This window comes from Falco biarmicus, chromosome 15, assembly GCF_023638135.1.
Source record: "Falco biarmicus isolate bFalBia1 chromosome 15, bFalBia1.pri, whole genome shotgun sequence".
NCBI classification, from domain to species: domain Eukaryota; kingdom Metazoa; phylum Chordata; class Aves; order Falconiformes; family Falconidae; genus Falco; species Falco biarmicus.
In genome coordinates this window covers 18748283-18766525 of record NC_079302.1, presented here as the reverse complement: position 1 = coordinate 18766525, position 18243 = coordinate 18748283, and the positions used below count along the sequence as shown (strand labels likewise).

Sequence of the window (18243 nt, the reverse complement as noted above, 5' to 3'; positions counted from 1 at the left end):
CTGTGAAAGCGTGTTGTTACACATGCATATGTCATAGCACAGGACAACCTGCTTAAGTGTGTTCCTCACAATTATTTCCACTGTATTTTCTTTAGAATATACTTTAAAGCACATAAAACTGTGTCACACCTGACATTCTTAAAACACTGGTTCAACACCTGGCATACAACTGACAAATTTTACCTGCTCTTTCCCTCTAACGTTTTTTCTCTCTCCCTTTTTTTTTTAAAGCAGCACTAGTTTGGTTTGTCCACTACACTATCAGATATGGTATAATACGGCTGCAACTACTCTTTTACTCTACCAGCAGAGGGATCTTAAAAAAGAAAAAAGAAAACTTCACGGGAAATGAAAGAATCAATCCATGTTGATCCCAATTACTGTAGCCAAGTAAAAAAGTAATAAAAAACACACTTCAAACTTGTACAGAGCAATGCCTTGTGAGCAGCCAAACACACTTAATTGCCATTAACTCCACAAGCAGACGGCACCTCCCCAAACCTGGCTGAAACATTTTCAGTGCCCATCATCTCACCTCATTATGTATTTCTTCTACTTGCTTTACAACTGCAGTTTCCAGTGATTTCAAAGATAAAGCCACTGAATCAGAATCAGTCTGTAAATTCTGGAGTGCCAGTTCACATTGTCCAAATATGTATTCCAATGTTCCTCTTGAACACTATAAAGATACAACAAAAAATTTATATGTAGCCACTTCAAAACATATGTATTTCTCAAATATACTGAACTACTTGCTTCTGAAATAATCGAAGTGAAGGAGTAGAACGGATGTATTTCTATAACTTTATTTCATAGTCTTTTAAACAAAAGCATAATGCTTCTGCATTGTCTGCATGGTTATCAATATAACATATGCAAAAGTCTAATCATCAAACATCTAGCCCACTAGTACAGCATAGACTGAAAGGAGAAAGAAAAGAATTTCTTTTAGATTTACAAATACAGCATACAAAACCACAGCCATGCCCTCCCTTGCTTCCCAGCCAGTTTTTGACATTATTTCAGAATCAGTTGTGTGGGTTCCTAGTAACACTAGAATGGAGTTCCATATCCAGTCCAAGACAGTATGGATTCTCACAGTATGGAGAATGAACAAAACGATTTTGCACTTCTGTTCCTTTTGTTTTGTTTTCATTAAATTTCCTTCAAAATTAGAAGGAAATCTGTAAAAACCCTTCTGAAACAAAAGAACAATGACATCAGCATATTTTAATTATTTTCAGTTAAATATCTGTACCTTGAGTTAAATTTCCAGGAATAATCTTGAATAAGGACCCCCTGGCCTCGCATTATTGGGGGGAAAAAATAAAATCCATACTATACAACTTGATATCATAACAGTTTATAAAAACAAAGCACAATCACTTAACAGAGAAGTGTGTGAAATAAGTTTGCATTTTCCTGCAGAAGTAAACACACAGACGAGAGCAGCAGGTCAGACGACTCTTAAAATGAAACAAAACCCACAGAATTATTTGTTGTAAAATGTACAGCGTGCTTCAACTTTATGTCAAAACCCAGTTCATACAGGCAGAGTGTGTATTTTTTGGGGAAATAAAGGCACTTTTTTCGTATTACAACTTATTTGTGTGTGTATGTCCATGTTTGGTGCTATTGCTTTATTTCCATTCCTGCGCAAATTAGAAAGAGCAACGGGGGAAAAAGAAGTCCCTAGATACATGTATCTCTGTTGTTTCAATAGGGTATATTTTGCCTTGCTGAGAGAAGAAAGTGGTGATCGTAATTTTTTTAAGTACCTTTTTAAAATACAGTCTTTTTATTTTTCTGTATGTCTTCCCATTAGAACACTACATAAACAAAATTACTGCTAACACCACGGAAAGGAATAGGGAGGAGAGCTTTAGTAAAGAAACCCAAAGAACCCCCCAAAAAAACAAAACCAAAAGACCACCCCAAAACGTGTCTTAGCACTTGAGAATTTCAGGCTGAAGCCTTGTTATCTCAGCATGACTCTGAGACAAGGGACTCTGTATCACTCTTCTGTTTCTTCGATCCTCAGATGCTCAGGAGGATCCAGCGTAAAGCAGAGTCATGACTGCTCTTAGCTGTGCTGACCTCCTGAAGGCCATTGTCGGCAGTGCACACTGCTGATGTGTTTTGAGTGTTTCTTTCTCACCACGAATGCTGCCTTCTGACTAGGACCAGGATATGAACACAGCAAAGAAGTTTTAAAACATTTCAGGCAAAAAACCAGTTGTTTCTACATTTCATCAGTAATTCACAACGTGTGGTGTAGTGGATTCTCAATTCGTATCTTGCATGCCTGAGTTTAGGCAAGCTACCAATACAGAAACAAGTGTAACCCAATCCAAAAATAAACAAGCAGGAGCTGTTCAAGAAAACCGTTTTAGTCATAAGATATTGTGAATCACAGTTCGGATAAGACAACACGATGCAGTACCAGAATATTAGTTTTAACAATGACCAAACAGCAAAGCATTTCTCATACTTACATCTGCTACTCTGTGAGTAGAGCTGAACCGAGGTGAAAACCCAGCCAGAACACAGTGCTGATGTGTCATATTGAGATCATCTAGGGACAGATTTGAAAACCTTAAGTACATGGGAAAATTATACTTAATAAAACTTATTCTGGCTGAATATGAATTAAAAACACGACATTAAGCATTTAAAGAAAAAATATAGAGAATTCAGTCAGTACTACCCTCATAGCGCTGCAATGTTTAGCAGAGCATAATTACTCACTGTCCTGGCGTTACAAAGATGTCTATTCATATTAGTTTCCTCCCAGTTTACACAGTTTAGAAGTGGCATTTTCCCACCTCTTATGGGAATAGTTCAACTAAACAAATCAATACTTTCCAAAGTTGAAGATCACTTTAAACAACAAACTACTCAGAAATTACAAACTCTTTTCTCAAAAAGCCCTGAACAATACTGACATGGGGGTGGGGTGGGGGGTGGGGTGGGGAGGGAACAGAAATAAAGAAAGAGAAAGAAAAAAACCCAAAGATGTTATTTCATCTTTTTATCTGAAACTTATCTGAAGTTCTCCCTTCAGCTCAGAGCCAAGGGACTGGGAACCCAGAAAGCACAATCTGCTCAAAGACTTGTCTCCAAACTTTTCATAAGTGACTTTCTTGCAGACTGCCAGTGAGCTGTCATGGACTTGGGTTCACAAGCTGGCAAACCAACAATGCCACAAACCTTATAGATGGAACCTATTTGGTTGCCATCGGAGTTTTGTCAAAATTACCGTAACTGAAGAATGCTTGAATTCTGCACTTTTAAGAGGAACTATATTCCTCTGGAAAATTTCAGACTAAATCTAGTATCAACACTCACACTGAAAACCAATCATGAAGCTTTCGATTCAAACAGTTTTGGTGCTACGATTATGCTGCCCTCTCAACCTTAACAAGACATGCAGGAAAATCTACCAAAAATTTCTGTAAAATCATCCCTGGGTTAGATTTTTGTAAATCAGTAGAAGGAGACTAAAAACCCCCACAAAACAGGTGACCTAAAGTGTCACCAAGCAAAAAACAATCCTATACAAAATTAGAAAAGAACAGGAATAGACACTTACAAGATGCTAGTTAAGTTGGAGCCTGTGTTTTCAACAGTATCCATTCCTTCAGGGAATTTAGTTTCAGTCATCTTAGTATGACATGATGGAAGGATGAAGCTACATAATTTCTCATCACATAAATTCAATTTCTCTTTAACAGATCAATATTTGCATACCTGAAACCTGATATCCCAAATCCCTACTAACTTTTGAAAATGCTCTTCTGACCATAATAAGATTATCAGACTGAAAAGAACACAGTGTGTGGGGTTTAATGGTATTCTCTTTATTACTGAAGGAAGAGATGCTCTAAAGCCTTTACCTTTACATAGACCCAAGCCTTGCAAGGGCGACAGAACTGTATTATCTCTGGACATTGCAATATTTAAATATCACAATTACTTTCAAGAAGAATTGCGACAGAAAACAAATCTAAACACTTCCACCACTCCATTCAGTGCCCGTTCACTGTGGTGTGTTTTATGTAGCAACCACAGCATCACAAGTATTACATTTTGATTTGCACCTTTATTCAAACCCTTGGCAAATCCTTCGTTGTAGGGCTCCCTCTTGAAATTGCTTCCAACTATCTTTAATCCTTTATGAGTCTTAGAAAGAAGCCTGTAATTTTAATTTATGAGTTTATAATTCATCTAAAACTGTAATTGTACAAAAATAGTTGCAGCTTCTGGATTGGAAGTCTCAAAGGATATTTGAAAAATACATTCTAGGTCTTAAGAGATTACAGTAAAGATTTGCTTTACTTTTTCTTCTAAAACTATATTAATCAAAAAGAAAAAGCACTCCTTGTTAAATTGGCCATTGTACATTTGGCAGCAAAAGCTTTTAATCAGATACAGAACGTTACATCCTGATTCCCATGCTGGTTTTAGAGCCAAACCAGAACTGTTACCCCCCTTGGACACCCATGTCAAAACTACCATAGTGCTCTCGCAGTTTTAGGTAAAAATACATACGGAGTTAACATCAGATCTACATGCATAAACACTGACTGGTGAGGTTTGGAAAACCGAAACACAGCCTCCAGTATCATGCATCACATAAAATACATGCATATAAAAGTTGGAATACACATATCAGTCCTGCTTTGGCAAGTTAATTGTCAGACAGTTCTCCTGAATTTGTGGTGAGGCAAAAGCCAACACAGCATCTTACTGCCACCAAACTGCGGCCCCTTATCTTGCCACAAATTCAGGACAATGATGGCAGGGGCATCCCGTTTCAATATCTACTACAAAAAACAAAACCATGCAAAACTTAGGTGAACTGTATAATGCATATGAGAAATTACCTTTTTTTTTAATTTATTTTATTTTAAATCACCATCAACACCAAATTTGCAATGTATTTAGCACAGTTTCAATAACCGTCACACGTTCCCTTCTTAAAACAGTCTCGCCTTCCATATGGATGCCTCTGAGATGCCAACTAACAGCTAGATAAGAAAGAAGTTTTGAGAATTGGACTACAGTCTTCTGCTTAGATGTTCCTCTCCCAAAGCTGTCCCACGTCTATGAAAAATGCTATCACATGCAGACTATTTTTCTGAAGTCTGATCAGGCCTTTCACTTGTTTATAAATTTTAAAACGCTACTAATTATCCAAATTTAAAACAGTAATTCTAGAAAACAATCAAGAAAAAATAATGAAGTCCAGTACATGCTAGAGTGGCTATCCCGATCAAAGAATTTTCTCAATCAAAGTCTGATCACACACATTGAAGCTATTCATATTTACCCGTATGAACAGGATTCCATTGTGCCACCAGCCACCGTGCAAGTGAGGATGATAACCTGCGCTTCAGGCAGCGGAATGCCTACATCAGTTTCCTCAAAACCCTGACAATATCACAAAGGGCTTGTTTGCATTTAAAGGAACACAACTCGGTGGGCAACACATGCTTGGTGTTTGAATGCTGGAAAAAATAACTTCATTTTTCTGTCTGAGGTGGAGCACCTAAGAAACTAGGAGACTATTTCCTGCATAGGTTCATATGGCAAAAATTCATACTTCTTTTAAATGGATTGTTTTATTCTTTTATTTCTACTAGTTTCTGTCTGCCACTTCCCAATGAATCATCTGCCACCTTACGGCCCGATCCTATTATAGGGCTACTATAGCCAAGGCAAGATTTATTAAAAGAAATTAATCACATGTATGATAGTGTACAGGTGGTCAAAACCACCTTGGAAAACAAAGTTATCAACTTGAAGTCTGTTTAAATGATGTGGAGGTCAGATTTTGACTTTACAGATGAAGTACTAGTAAGTCAAAAGAATGTTTTGCAGATGATCTGATTAGTTGCAAATGCATACCATTATTGGACAGAGAATTTCCAACTACAGAAACTTCAGACCTGTATGAAACAGTTGTAAAATGGAGGTTTTATTTAATATGGATGTTTATTCCTCACACCTGTAGGAAAAAGAAAAAATATAAACCACCAAAACCCAAGCAATACAAAACCATCTAAGGTCCTTGGTGCTTTAACACATTTATCCATGCAAGGCCTCCGTACAGTTGGTAACCGACACAGAAAAACGTATGAGTAAGGGAGCTTAGGGGACTTACCAAAGTTTGCAGTGAAATTCTGAAAGAAGCAGAATTACAGCCCCTAAACCTAATGCTACTGTTTTAACACCCGAGCACGCTTCTATTGTCAGATGCAGTCTGTTCTCTATGTGGGCTGCCTTACCAGGCAAGCTTCTCGGTGATTTTCCTGCTATTTACAGACAATTGATACATTTTGGAATTCAGATGCTGCAAATTCTATTTCAAATTGTGGGAGCAAGTTCACGTCATAGACCTTTCTGTCCCTCCCCTGTACAGATTTCTGCCATCCTGCTCTTTTCTCAAATACATCCTCCCAGCACAGAATCTCAGCCCGGTCCTCTCCACTGCTTAAAACTACTGCAAGTTCCTCTCTATTCTCTCTGATCCTGTTGTTCTTCATCCCTGCCCCGCTCTGTCCACACCTCACTGTATGATTTCTTCTAGACAGCTGAATTGCCTAGGCACAAATGGCACAAACACTGAAAGCACTGTGCGTGTACAGCCTTTGTCAAAAGGGCTAATCGATACGTACATGTATATACACTTAAATTTTGAACATATACTTAACTAATTTAATAAACTAATTATCAGAGCACCGGTGAGGTGAGGAGCCAAAGCACTCGAGAGAAACAATGACTGCATACACATGGCGCTGCAGACTATTAAGATGTAACAAATACAAGGTGGAGAAAAACTAAGTTAATTCTTAGCCTGTCCTTACTGAAAGGAGTAGGAGGGTCTAAAGGCCCAAAACTTAGTGCTTCTAGGCAAAGTAGTTCCCAGGAAAACAAAAACCACAACGGGAAATGCTCTCAGACTTAGCAACAGGGGGTTATAGCACCTTTCCCATCCTCAGGTGGTCTTCCTGAACTTTTTAGATAGTTGTCTTTTTGTCATCTATTTCATGAAGCAGATAAAAGGAACAGTGGGGTTTACAGCACTGGCAAAAGCTTTGATACTCCAAACATCACAAATGCCTACAAAAGTGAAATGAACTTGTGCTATTTTTTTTAAGTACCCTAAAAAAATAAAGAATTTTCTCTTTTTAACTGTATTACAATGCAATTTTCAAAAGCACTAAAATGCTTTTCCACCATTTCCAAGCCTACTGGAATCCAACCGCACACAATGCTTCAACAGGAAAAAACCAAACCAAAACTGATTTTACTGTAGGTATGTCAGCAAGAAGCACCAGGAAGGTACGTCTCCTTCCTCAAGAACTTATGGGTCCATGGAATACTACTTCTGTAACAGAAAGCTAGAGGGATGATCTGTCCCTAATTAACAAATATTTTTAGTTTTTAAATAAGAAAAGCGTGCACAAAGAAAACACAGAATGAATTAAAAGGCTGAACTAAAAAAAAAAAAAAAAAAAAAAGGGAAAAAAAAGAAAGAAAAGGAAAGATAGATGTCTGGGATTTGCCAAACTTCATGATCAAAGTTTGGTAACGAGAAAAGCGTTTCAGGGGTTCGAAGTCTTAATAATCAAGGAATATAGCATTTGGATTAAACGTGGACTCAAGGAAAAAAAAAGGTCAAAAAACTCCAACACATTCAAGATGCTAGAGAGCAAAGAGGGTTCAAGTTAGTTTGTGGAAATAGAAGCAGATTAAATATCTAGAAATAGTTTAATGAGCCACTATATACATGTGGAAGTGTTTCCATTAAATACTTATCTTTAACCACAAGCCAACCTCTGCAATGTGTGCACCCTACTTCTGGTTGGTTACGAAAATAATTTTTTGATGCTTCTTGAACTCTAATTTGCTGGGGGTGGGGAGTGGTATAAGATTCCAAGTTCATCTTCATGCTGTTTTAAAACCCTAACCTTCAAGCAAGAGCTTGATCTATGGGAAACAGCTGCAGAAAAGTAAATCTCCCTTTGAAAAAGTCCAGAATGTATTTTTGTTGAGTATGTTTTGAAGTCATGGTAGGAAAATTAGGGAAAATTGTAAATCTGCTTGCAAATCTGGTCATGTCTAACTCAAAGATTAGGGGAAAGATTCCAATTTAATAGTAAGACCATGACAAGCCTAGTTAAGCATGCTCTAGGACAGAGCAGATGGGGCCCTTTGCTCACCTCCACGCGTTTTGGATTTATTGCATGCACCCAACACGTTTCATATTAGACACCCCTTGACTGTGTACTTGAGACAGCAGGGTTCAGTATGCACTTCCTCTGCAGACCAATATATTATTCTAAATTGAGCTAAACTGTTTCCGTTTCATGAGTGATATAAAGTTCAGATTTGAGTTTTTAGGCAGCAGATCTCCCATCGTTCACCAGATTTTTTTCTTCATATTAGGAAAAGTAAGTCTTAAAAAAACCAAAAGAATCGAAACAAAACCAACAACAACAAAAAAAAAACCCCAAACCCCAACTGTCTTACTGAATGTAATTTTGAATTTTGTTCCATTTTGCTTAAACAAAATACATTTATATTATTGTAATAGCTTACTTGAAGAATGGATTTGATCACCTCATGTTTAGGACTAACATACATTTAAATTATGGCTTTGGCTTATGATTTCATCTGAAGAGGACTGCTGAGAATGCAGGTGTCGATTTATATTTTAAGGCTGCGCTTTACTAAAATTCTACCTAGAAAAAATGGAAAGCATTTCATAGAGCCAAGGAAGAGAGGAACATAAGCATTAATAAATATCTACTGAAAATGCTAAAACACCACCCTGCTCTTTTGGTTACTCTGATATGTCCATTGATCAGGATTTACCAGTTACTGTAATTGCATTTACTATTAGAAAGATCAGGTTACCACATTTTCTTATCTGAGATTTGTGTGTATAATAAGAGGAAATAGTTGGGGTATTCCAGGTACAGGAATTGGTAGGACCTGACTTTTTAACTGTAAGCAACAAACTTAATTCGACATGCCAGTTGACAGAAAGCCGTAAATACTATACCATTGCAACAACTGGAAGAACAGACCTACAAGTTGCAAAGTTTTTCCCTAGAGTTGGACGAGTCAATGGTAGTCAGAAAAAGTACACAGTCCTACAAATTGGCCCCTGTACATTCGCAGCTAATATGACCTGCAGTACTCTTAATGCTGTGTTTCCTAGATGCCTTGCATACTGCTGCCATTGCTTTTAAAATAAGGCCAGCGAGAAGACTCTGCTTACTGAAATGAGGTTCTGGAACATATGATGCATAAATGGACAAGATAAGTCACTCTAAAATTGGCTTCTTTATTGTCAAGTTGATTCCTATAGAGAATTTTCATATTTTATCTTTTAGATGGCACCCTCAAGATGCCTCCTCTTAAAAGTCAGTTCCAAAAAAATCCGAACAGTAAAAACATACACTAAAACTGTATATGCCCATTTATATAGTCTTTCATGTCAAGTAAAAATTATAAAGCCAGTTCTGCTGTACTTCAAAGCCCAATAAAAGGGCCAATTTGAGAATATTCTCCCAGACTGTATAAAAATTATTTTTTAAAGTGTTTGAGGAAAAAAATATACAAAGGCTACAGAAATGCAGAAGAAATTATCAAACACCTGGCCTACAGAGCTCAAATCTGTAGCTTTCCATGAAGTATTAATAAGAAAGTGATTTACACATCATCTTCAAAAGAATGTTTAATATATCCTTTGTTTCCATCTAAACATGATCATGATGTTGTATGTTAAATAGATGTTTAATAAAATAGCTTTCTGACCCACCCTTCATATAGCATCCCTGATAGTACTTTAGTTACTGTATATAAATTCCATCGGGGAATGAAAGAAAGTCCTTATGATCTGGTAACCCAGTCAACGACAACGTACAGTATTTTGCAGTAAAAATACTGGTTAGACCCCTTCTTTTATTAATTGCCTTCTGAATGTGTGGCCCAGCAAAGCTGTGCATGCACAACCTTTCCAGTCAGGAAAGATCGCAAAGGAAGTTTAGCTAAGGCCTCAGTAGCTATTCCACAAAACCTAATTAATAATTCCCTATCCAGGAATGTTTAGCTGCCACTTAAAGCTTCCCTTTCATATAAGAAATGTCTCAGTTACCCCCGCAAGCTGCTACTCTATATCCTCACAAATACAGAAAAGGGAGGCGCACCCACACCACTGTGCCAAAGGACCTCACATAGTCACACTGGGTCTGTTCACGTCTGAACATACTTCAGAGCACAGACACACTTAGAGTCCCGTTCTTTTACACAAGATTGATTGCAGTGCACAGGATCGGGTGAGGTAACTAAGAACAAGGAATGGTATATGTTTTTTAAGATTGCCCACAAATGTATTGCTTGTAGGAAGTAAACTGTTTTCCTGTCGCAGCACTCTCCAAACTATTAAGCTGCAACAAGGTCTTTTACCATCTCATACCAACACACTCTTCACACCAGTCCCTCTGCTGCCTTCTCCTGGTCTCTCCTCACCCAGGGTGTGTGCTCCCTCTCTTCTCTCTGCTTCTTCCTCGGCTGCCCAACCACTTACCAGAACCAGCCACAGCTGCACCTTATCTACATCAGCCAACCCCCGCCCCTGAAGCCAGCCCACAGCTGTATGTTATCAATCCTAATTAACACAGCTTCATTCCTCTACATTTTCCTATTTGTTGGAAGATAAAAGTGAAAGGTAAAAGTGAAAAGACTGTTCAGGCCAACAAGTCAGAAGCATGACAGGTCACACTAGGGACATTCCATGGAAGATACCTTCCAAGTCACAAACACATAAACAGGGAACACCGCAACTGCTCTCACTCTTCAAAGATTGTGTCTGTCAAGCCAAGTCACAAAACAGGTAAACATGATGTTGTCAGAAGCACTGTTCATGTTTTGAGTCATACGATTTATAACTACATTTGTTTAAACAAAAATGATAACCTAGAGAAACACAAGCCAAAAAAGAAAGTAACAGATTTTGTGCTAACAAAACTTCGCCACCATTCTTGCTTCATTTATTTCAATGGAAAAACCTTAAGTGTGTGAGCTCAGCTGCTCAAGTAAATTAACTGAATTTAATTTTCTTTTTTTAATCCTCTACACTTGAGGCATTGGGACTCACTCTTGGAGTATGACAGCTCTGTTTATTATGATCTTAGTATAATCCCACTAGTAGAAGAAAACCTATGTTTGAATACATACAAGAAAAAGTGTAGCAGAATGAGAGAAGCGTTATGTCTAAAATCGTTGACCAACAGATCATCCACAGATTGTCATAATGGTTGAAACTTCAAGAACCATGGTACTAGAAAGCTGTAAGACAGCTACAGTCACCACACATAATACATAGCCACTCTGTAATGCAACCTCAGGAACCGGATTTATTTTTGTTGCTGAACAGAACAGACACAGATTCTCACAGTTTCTCAGGAAGACTGTATTAAGAATAGAAAAAGGAACCAGCATCTACAAATACACAGATGGGACAGATACAGCTCAGCTTCTCACAAGATCTGGGGAAATCCTGCTTATGGCCTGGAGCCTGACATGAACTAGCAATTCTGACTGCACAGACAGAAAAGGCTCAAAAGGAGTATTGCCTTTCTTAGCCATGAAGCAAAACATTGGGAAAAAAAGTTCCCCAAAATACACTGGAAGAGGGCAGGGTAGGAGGAATTTATTATACACTCTAGCCAGATCTCATGTTTTCCTAAATAAGCAAAGTCCTAAATGAAAGGAAGGTGTCTTAATTAACATTGTGTCATTTTCTCTGTTTTCAACAGCAAATTCACCTTCTTAGCCCTCGAAAATTACCAAGCATCAAGTAGAAGTCTCCTTGGTGAAGTGGTATTGCTAATCCAGGTGTCTCTATGTCCCACGCTACCTTCAAGCCTACGTGCCAAACAGCTGGGTCTCTTCCCTTCAGTTTTTGTTCGTTACTTTCTTCCATGGCTGAACCTTTAAAGAGAGAGGGAAAAACACCACAAAGATGACAGACAAGGTGAGAACCATAAAATACAAAATCTGCTCTAACAATACAGACTTAACAATATCCCACATTGGTACAATCTTAATAGGCTTAAACTTTTTATAATCTCCATCTGGTACAATCACCATCCCCAAATCCAGAAGTATGTAATAGGTAAAAAAAAAAAAAAAAAAAAAAAAAAGCCATATGAGATGAAGAATTTTTTATAACCAAGTGTAAGATTAAAACTTCACATTAACTACAAAGTAAAAGCAAATCAAGGCAAATTTTATAATGGACTCACGCTTTTCTGAAGTTCTCGAGTACATGCAATGGGAGTTTTAGTTAATCTTCACTCAATCATTTTTTTTTACTTTCTAAAACATTACTAAAAACACAAGCATAGAAGAAAAAAAAAATAAAATGCAGCAACACTGATATAAAGCCAGACAACTTCTGAAAGAATTTCAAGTCAGAAGCTGCCAAAGCACTTCATAAACAATTTCATTTGTTTACATACTTGCAATTTCACCAAATCATAAACTGAGGTAAAGTAAGGTAAAATAATGGGCACAAACGCCATCTAGACCAAAGCTGAATGCATCTCAGAATCGTATCTGTCATTCCTTTCTCAAAATTATTAGTCAAGCATGCTAGATAACATGTTCAATAGCCAACGAAGCTTCAATACATTTGTCACAACATTTTTCTTATCATTAAGCAACATGAAAATGTTGAGCTTGGGGAAAAAAAATAATCCACTGCATAGAAATAGTATTTAGAGCTTAATCCCTCAGAACTATTTTCATAAGCTTACTTCACTGCAGTATAAATTGAAAGATACAGTCAGCATTTATAACAAGGTATTGGGGAGCTATGGTATAACAGCTTTATGGCTAAAGTAACAGACCATTTTGAGAGAGGAAGGATGAAGTTTTAAAGAAGCAGTTGGCACAGGACAGCAGTGAATGGTTAGAAGCCATCAACTATGTAGCATGCCTAATTGTTGCTTAGGAGTTAGCGACTGTGTGTGTCCATTTCACCGTCCATTTCAAATGTGCTTTCATGTTATTATTTTTAAAACTTTTGTCTTCATCTAATTCCAGAATAAAAATGCCAAAGAGATCACTCTTATTATAACACGCACACATAAAGAGTGACCTTGAACTCACACTTTCAAAATACTCAAGTCAATCACCTCACATGGCTACTGCAATGTTCAGTTAGTTGGGAATAGCCTTTCATAATTAATAAATTGTCTTAATTTTCTATGTCAGTTAAATACTGCTGAAATTCACGAAGCGGAGAGCCAAACCCTTTTAAAAACCCAAACTAAAGTTCTTAGTTAAAACTCCTACAGTAAATTCCCTGCCTCGATGGCTGCAGCTCTCACGCAGCCGAAGCCGTGGCTCAGGAGCAGCTCTAGGCCTTTCTATCAGAGAGCACACAAATGAGAAAACAAGAGCTAGCAAACACTCAGAAAAATCAATACTAAAGTCTTCAAGGGGCTTTCATATTTTCTGCCCTGTTCAGATAAATTGTAACTTAATTTAAGAAAAATGTTTTCTGAAAACTGCAAATAGGATGGCTTTCAAGGCATTTTTAATGCAATACATCATGGATATTATAAAAAGAGGTAACCTTTCTGGGTTAACTCTCTCTGTTATGCTGCTTTCCCATTCACTTTGGCAGCAGCACTGCTCACAATATGGCACCAATAAAATATAGAACTACAATCAGAGACAGCAATTTCAATCAAAGTTTCCTGGGGTCTCCTCATAAATCCAGCACCTCTGGAATGTGCTCGTTAAAATGACTTATTTTTTGCAGTTTGATAAATTTTTTATTGCTTAAGTACAGAGTTCAAATGTAGCTCACAGTCTCCTTTTCTCCATATTCTCAATTATTGCACCTTATAATTATCAGCAGCAATTGAAACTGATTGCTCCTACCATGTTATTTTGGTAACAAATGGAAGCAAGCTGCTACTAGCTTTTAAATGCAAGCTATTTTGAAAGTGAGAGCAAGGGGGAAAAGAAAAAAAAAAAAAAAAAAGACACCTTAATATTTGTGGTATCTCTCTAGGTAGCGCTGACAAACGTTTACACAACAAGAAATTGTTACTAAATTCTGTCACACCTCAGGCATGACTGAAGGCTGTCTATTGATTGGTATAATTACAGTTCTCATTTAAGTGAAAACATTTGGAGGAATCTAAACCATAGTTATATATCAGGGTAAATCATGTGGATCTTGCACACATACACAGCGCCTTAAAAACATGTATTTATTTTGGGGTAGACCACACAGAAATGGTCAAATGTAGGCATATTCAATGGAAATATAATAAAACTATCTGAGAATTTAAATTCTGTGCATTCAAGACTTAATAATTTGGCTGGCAAGAAACCTTTATGCTTGGCACCCGAAATGAAATGGTGAAAGCAGGTAACCAGCTTACCACAACATAACAACAATACCTCATCAAACCTGTAATTAAGGTAGAACCATGAAAGAGAGAATGTAGCTGCAGAAAATTGGCCGCAACATTATGCTTCTAACTAGACAGCTCCAATTTCAGAGATGTTCCAGCTCTAAGACCTGATCTTATCACGTTTGGGTCATGGTTAGGTTCAGAACAACATGAGACTTGTTTTCCTGGACCTAGTTTGGTTACTGTTCCACAGCACGGAAAGTAACAGTAGCCTTGAAAGGTTTCTTTCCTATCCGGTGCCAAAATCTTCAAGAAGAGTTCTAAGAGTTTTTTTTATACTCTGAAACCTGAATGTTCTCTATTCAAGTCAAATTGTAATGTCAAACTATACCCTAAATGTACCTGACTTCCTGAGATGACAGAATAACTGCCAACACATGGCTAAAACCAAGGACTGTAAACACCTACTTTGCCACTAAATCCAACTGACCATTTTTATATAGATATATATTTTTTTTTAATTTTTCTTTTTTTTGGTTACAGATGGAGTGATTTTTCCAGAATTTAAAGGCATTTGGGTACATATTCAGTGATTCATGAAATATATACATTATTACTGTCTTCCATAGCAATTTATATGTATATTATATGCCCATATATGTGTATATAGATACGTATATATGTAAAAAAGTTTGGAAGATTTGCCAAACATTGTTCGTATCAATTAATACTTGAAATTGTGTCCAAATATATCAAGAACAACAGCACTGAAGTAAGGAAAAAGAATATTCTGTCATCCCCCTCATTCCTGAGAGACTTCATTTAATCAAATCAGTGAGAGGATGGTTAAAAAAATCCACAGCAGTTAAGTCAAATGACAGTTTCTTTTTAGAAAACAGAGATTCAAATGTATTATAATAAAAGTAATTGGATCACTAAAAATTTGTGATTCTCTCACAATCTCATTCCAACTGGCCAGAACCTGCAAGTCACAGATGTGACCGTTTCACTCTTATATTCATTTCTTAAGTAGTAATACATATTTTTCTACATACCATTTCTATTTTTTTCAACGAGCAATATTTCTACTACATTACTGACATTAGAAACCATACAATATAATTGTTCTCATCCTGTACAAATGCCTACTCCATGACTTTTATCCATTAATCAGTACATAAAGAGAATTATTGGTTAACTACAAATTTAGATTTACTTCAATTTTGAAACACTTTTGCAGTTTCAGGTTGTTTTGTTGGGTTTTTTTAACCTGGTGAAGAAAGATACATCTGTAGTTAATCCCAACTATTTTTAGTCGCAATTACTGTAGACATGAAATAGCCAACAACAGCTTTAGTGCTACGGTATTGCTTCATTTTATTTTATTCTTATTACACATCACAGTGTAAAAAAATCCAAACAGCATTTTACAAAAACCCCCAAACATAACAGCTCCTCCATGATCAGTCCTTACTGCAACCAGGTTTGTTAAACCTTTCAACATCACCTTGTCAGTGAACAGAGCCAGTTGCTTAGTACTTCAGATTTACAGAGCAAGTAGGCATTAAGCAAGACGACAAATGAGAAACGGTAAAGAATCTAGAGAAAACTACTTATCTAAGCTCAAACACACTTTGTGGGAAATCCAGGTAAAAGAAAGTTGGATGTTTCCCATGACTAAATTATTTTCCGTCTCCTTTAGGCTGGTAACTGAAACAAGTCTTTACTTCAAAGAACATCTTTAGAACCAACTAGTACTCTGCTAAGCAATAAAACTTCCTACAAAACTTACAAAGACCTGAGGGAAAACTGTTCATTAGGAATTTTTCATGGATAAAATCCAATTTTTGAAAATGCCCTTATTCCACCAGTGTTTGGATTGCAGTTCACTTTCATAAATAGAGCAGGAAATAAAAATGAGTTATTAGCTTACCGTATTGAAATCCTGAAAAAAGTTTTTACCTTAATGCTCTCATGTGATAGGATATTTGTAAGCTAATTTTTAATTAAAAATCCTAAATTGGTCAAAATTTGGAATTCCTGTTCCATGGTAAATTCCAAAAAGTAAATTACTTCCAAACAGCATTAGTGACAGTACAATTTAACACACATTCCCTAATGTCTTCAGTTCTGTGTATGAACCATGACTACCACTCATACACTTTCATGCAGTGCACACATTAAAAGAAAAATTCCCCAATTTTTGCGTGGGCCTATTCTCATCACCTGATAACCTACTTTTAACCTAGTGTAATCTAATGTGTTTTATTTTAATGTAAATAAAACCAAATACTATTCAGATGAGCATTAGGCAAAACGTCTATCTTATTTTGTTGTTAGATATGTACCTCATTTGAAGTTGCTTTGAAACAGTTTGACACTGGAAACAAGAACATAAACAGTGAGGCTAATTAGAGTATCAGCTCCTTCCAGTATCTTTATGTTTGCTCTCAAATTTCTTTTCCAGCATATTAAAAACTGCTTCTACACCAATTAATACTGATCAAAGTTTCAAACATTAATTTTTCATTATGGCATCAAACACTGAACAAGCAAACAAGCAAATAAAGTTGTTTCACTTACAGCAGTATCTGTTTTAATACTATTTAATCAAATAAGTAGGTACCAAACAAATAGTGATATAAAAATGCAAATTAAAGTAAAAAGAAAACCATATAACCCGGGTTAGGTAACTCCCGAGTCCAGCAAACAGCTGCCATAATGCATTAAGATTACTCGACTCGTAGGACTTCTGCTGTTCAAACCCTGGAAACCTGGGGATTCTGCATTTGTGGCAGGATGGATTGGTCCTAGCGATGAAGCTCTGGAAGCCCAAGGTTTCCCACGCTACAGGCTGCCACAGATCCTCAGTGTCTGCAGTACCAAGAGAGCAGTGAGAATTTGAGGGATAGAGCACTGGGGAGAGGGGGGGAGGGGAAGAGTGCAAAACCTAGCAGAAAAGAGGATCAAGCTACTTTTAACAAAAACCCAACATGCTTCATTTGTGTTTGAATTTCTCACAGAATCAGTGTTTTCTTCCAGAAAATTACTAATCTATGTAATCGCCATCTTGTAAGGAAAAATTGTTTCATCAAAAAAAATTCTGACCACCTCTACTCTTTTTATTATGTATTCTGTAATGATTCTGCGATGGTCATTATACACTACAGTGAGAGTTTTGCACTAACTCAATACTAAATGAATTAATGGAGTAACTATTAATAAAAGGTACTGGCATGAAAAGCAAATATATTTATGGCAAATGGGAAAAGGAGTCAAGATACAATTCTACGAAGATTTAACAATGATCTTCAAAAAGACGTGGAGCTTCCTCATGCTTCACAGTTATGGAGAGCTTGGTACGAGATACAGTAAATATTGACATAATTTTGAGTTGAAATATCTTTGTGAACCACAGAAACCACCAACACACTGAAGTGATACGCAACTGGAAAGAATTATAAGCACTGATAAGCTTTTAACCACTAGCATTTGAAAGCTATAAACAGGAAATCAGAAGAGCAAAAAAGACAATCTGTTTCTCTAAAATCAAGTAGACTATTTACCCCTTTTGGATATGCCGAGTAGAAAACTTCAACACACAAGTATTTACTGTCACTTTAACTACAATGCTGTATTCATAAACTATAAACAAGTTCCATTTCCTCCCATTTATGAGTAAGTAGGCCAACTATAAATACAGCTCCACCTGAGGGATATGCAATGACAACCACAACCTGGACACAGACAGATGTGTGAACTGGTTTCACATTGAGGTAGGCTCCAGGAC

The 18243-nt window shown here is 36.8% G+C and overlaps 1 protein-coding gene across 1 annotated transcript in view; it reads right to left on the bottom strand.

Annotated features, from left to right (window-relative positions):
- Positions 1-18243, bottom strand: part of FTO (FTO alpha-ketoglutarate dependent dioxygenase) — a 260521-nt gene that overhangs the window by 187213 nt on the left and 55065 nt on the right. Inside the window, exons 4-6 of the mRNA XM_056360492.1 lie at positions 11866-12009; positions 2496-2575; positions 536-679 (exon numbers count right to left, since the gene is read on the bottom strand). Of these exons, the coding sequence (XP_056216467.1) occupies positions 536-679; positions 2496-2575; positions 11866-12009 (368 nt within the window). The remainder of the gene's footprint in view (positions 1-535; positions 680-2495; positions 2576-11865; positions 12010-18243) is intronic.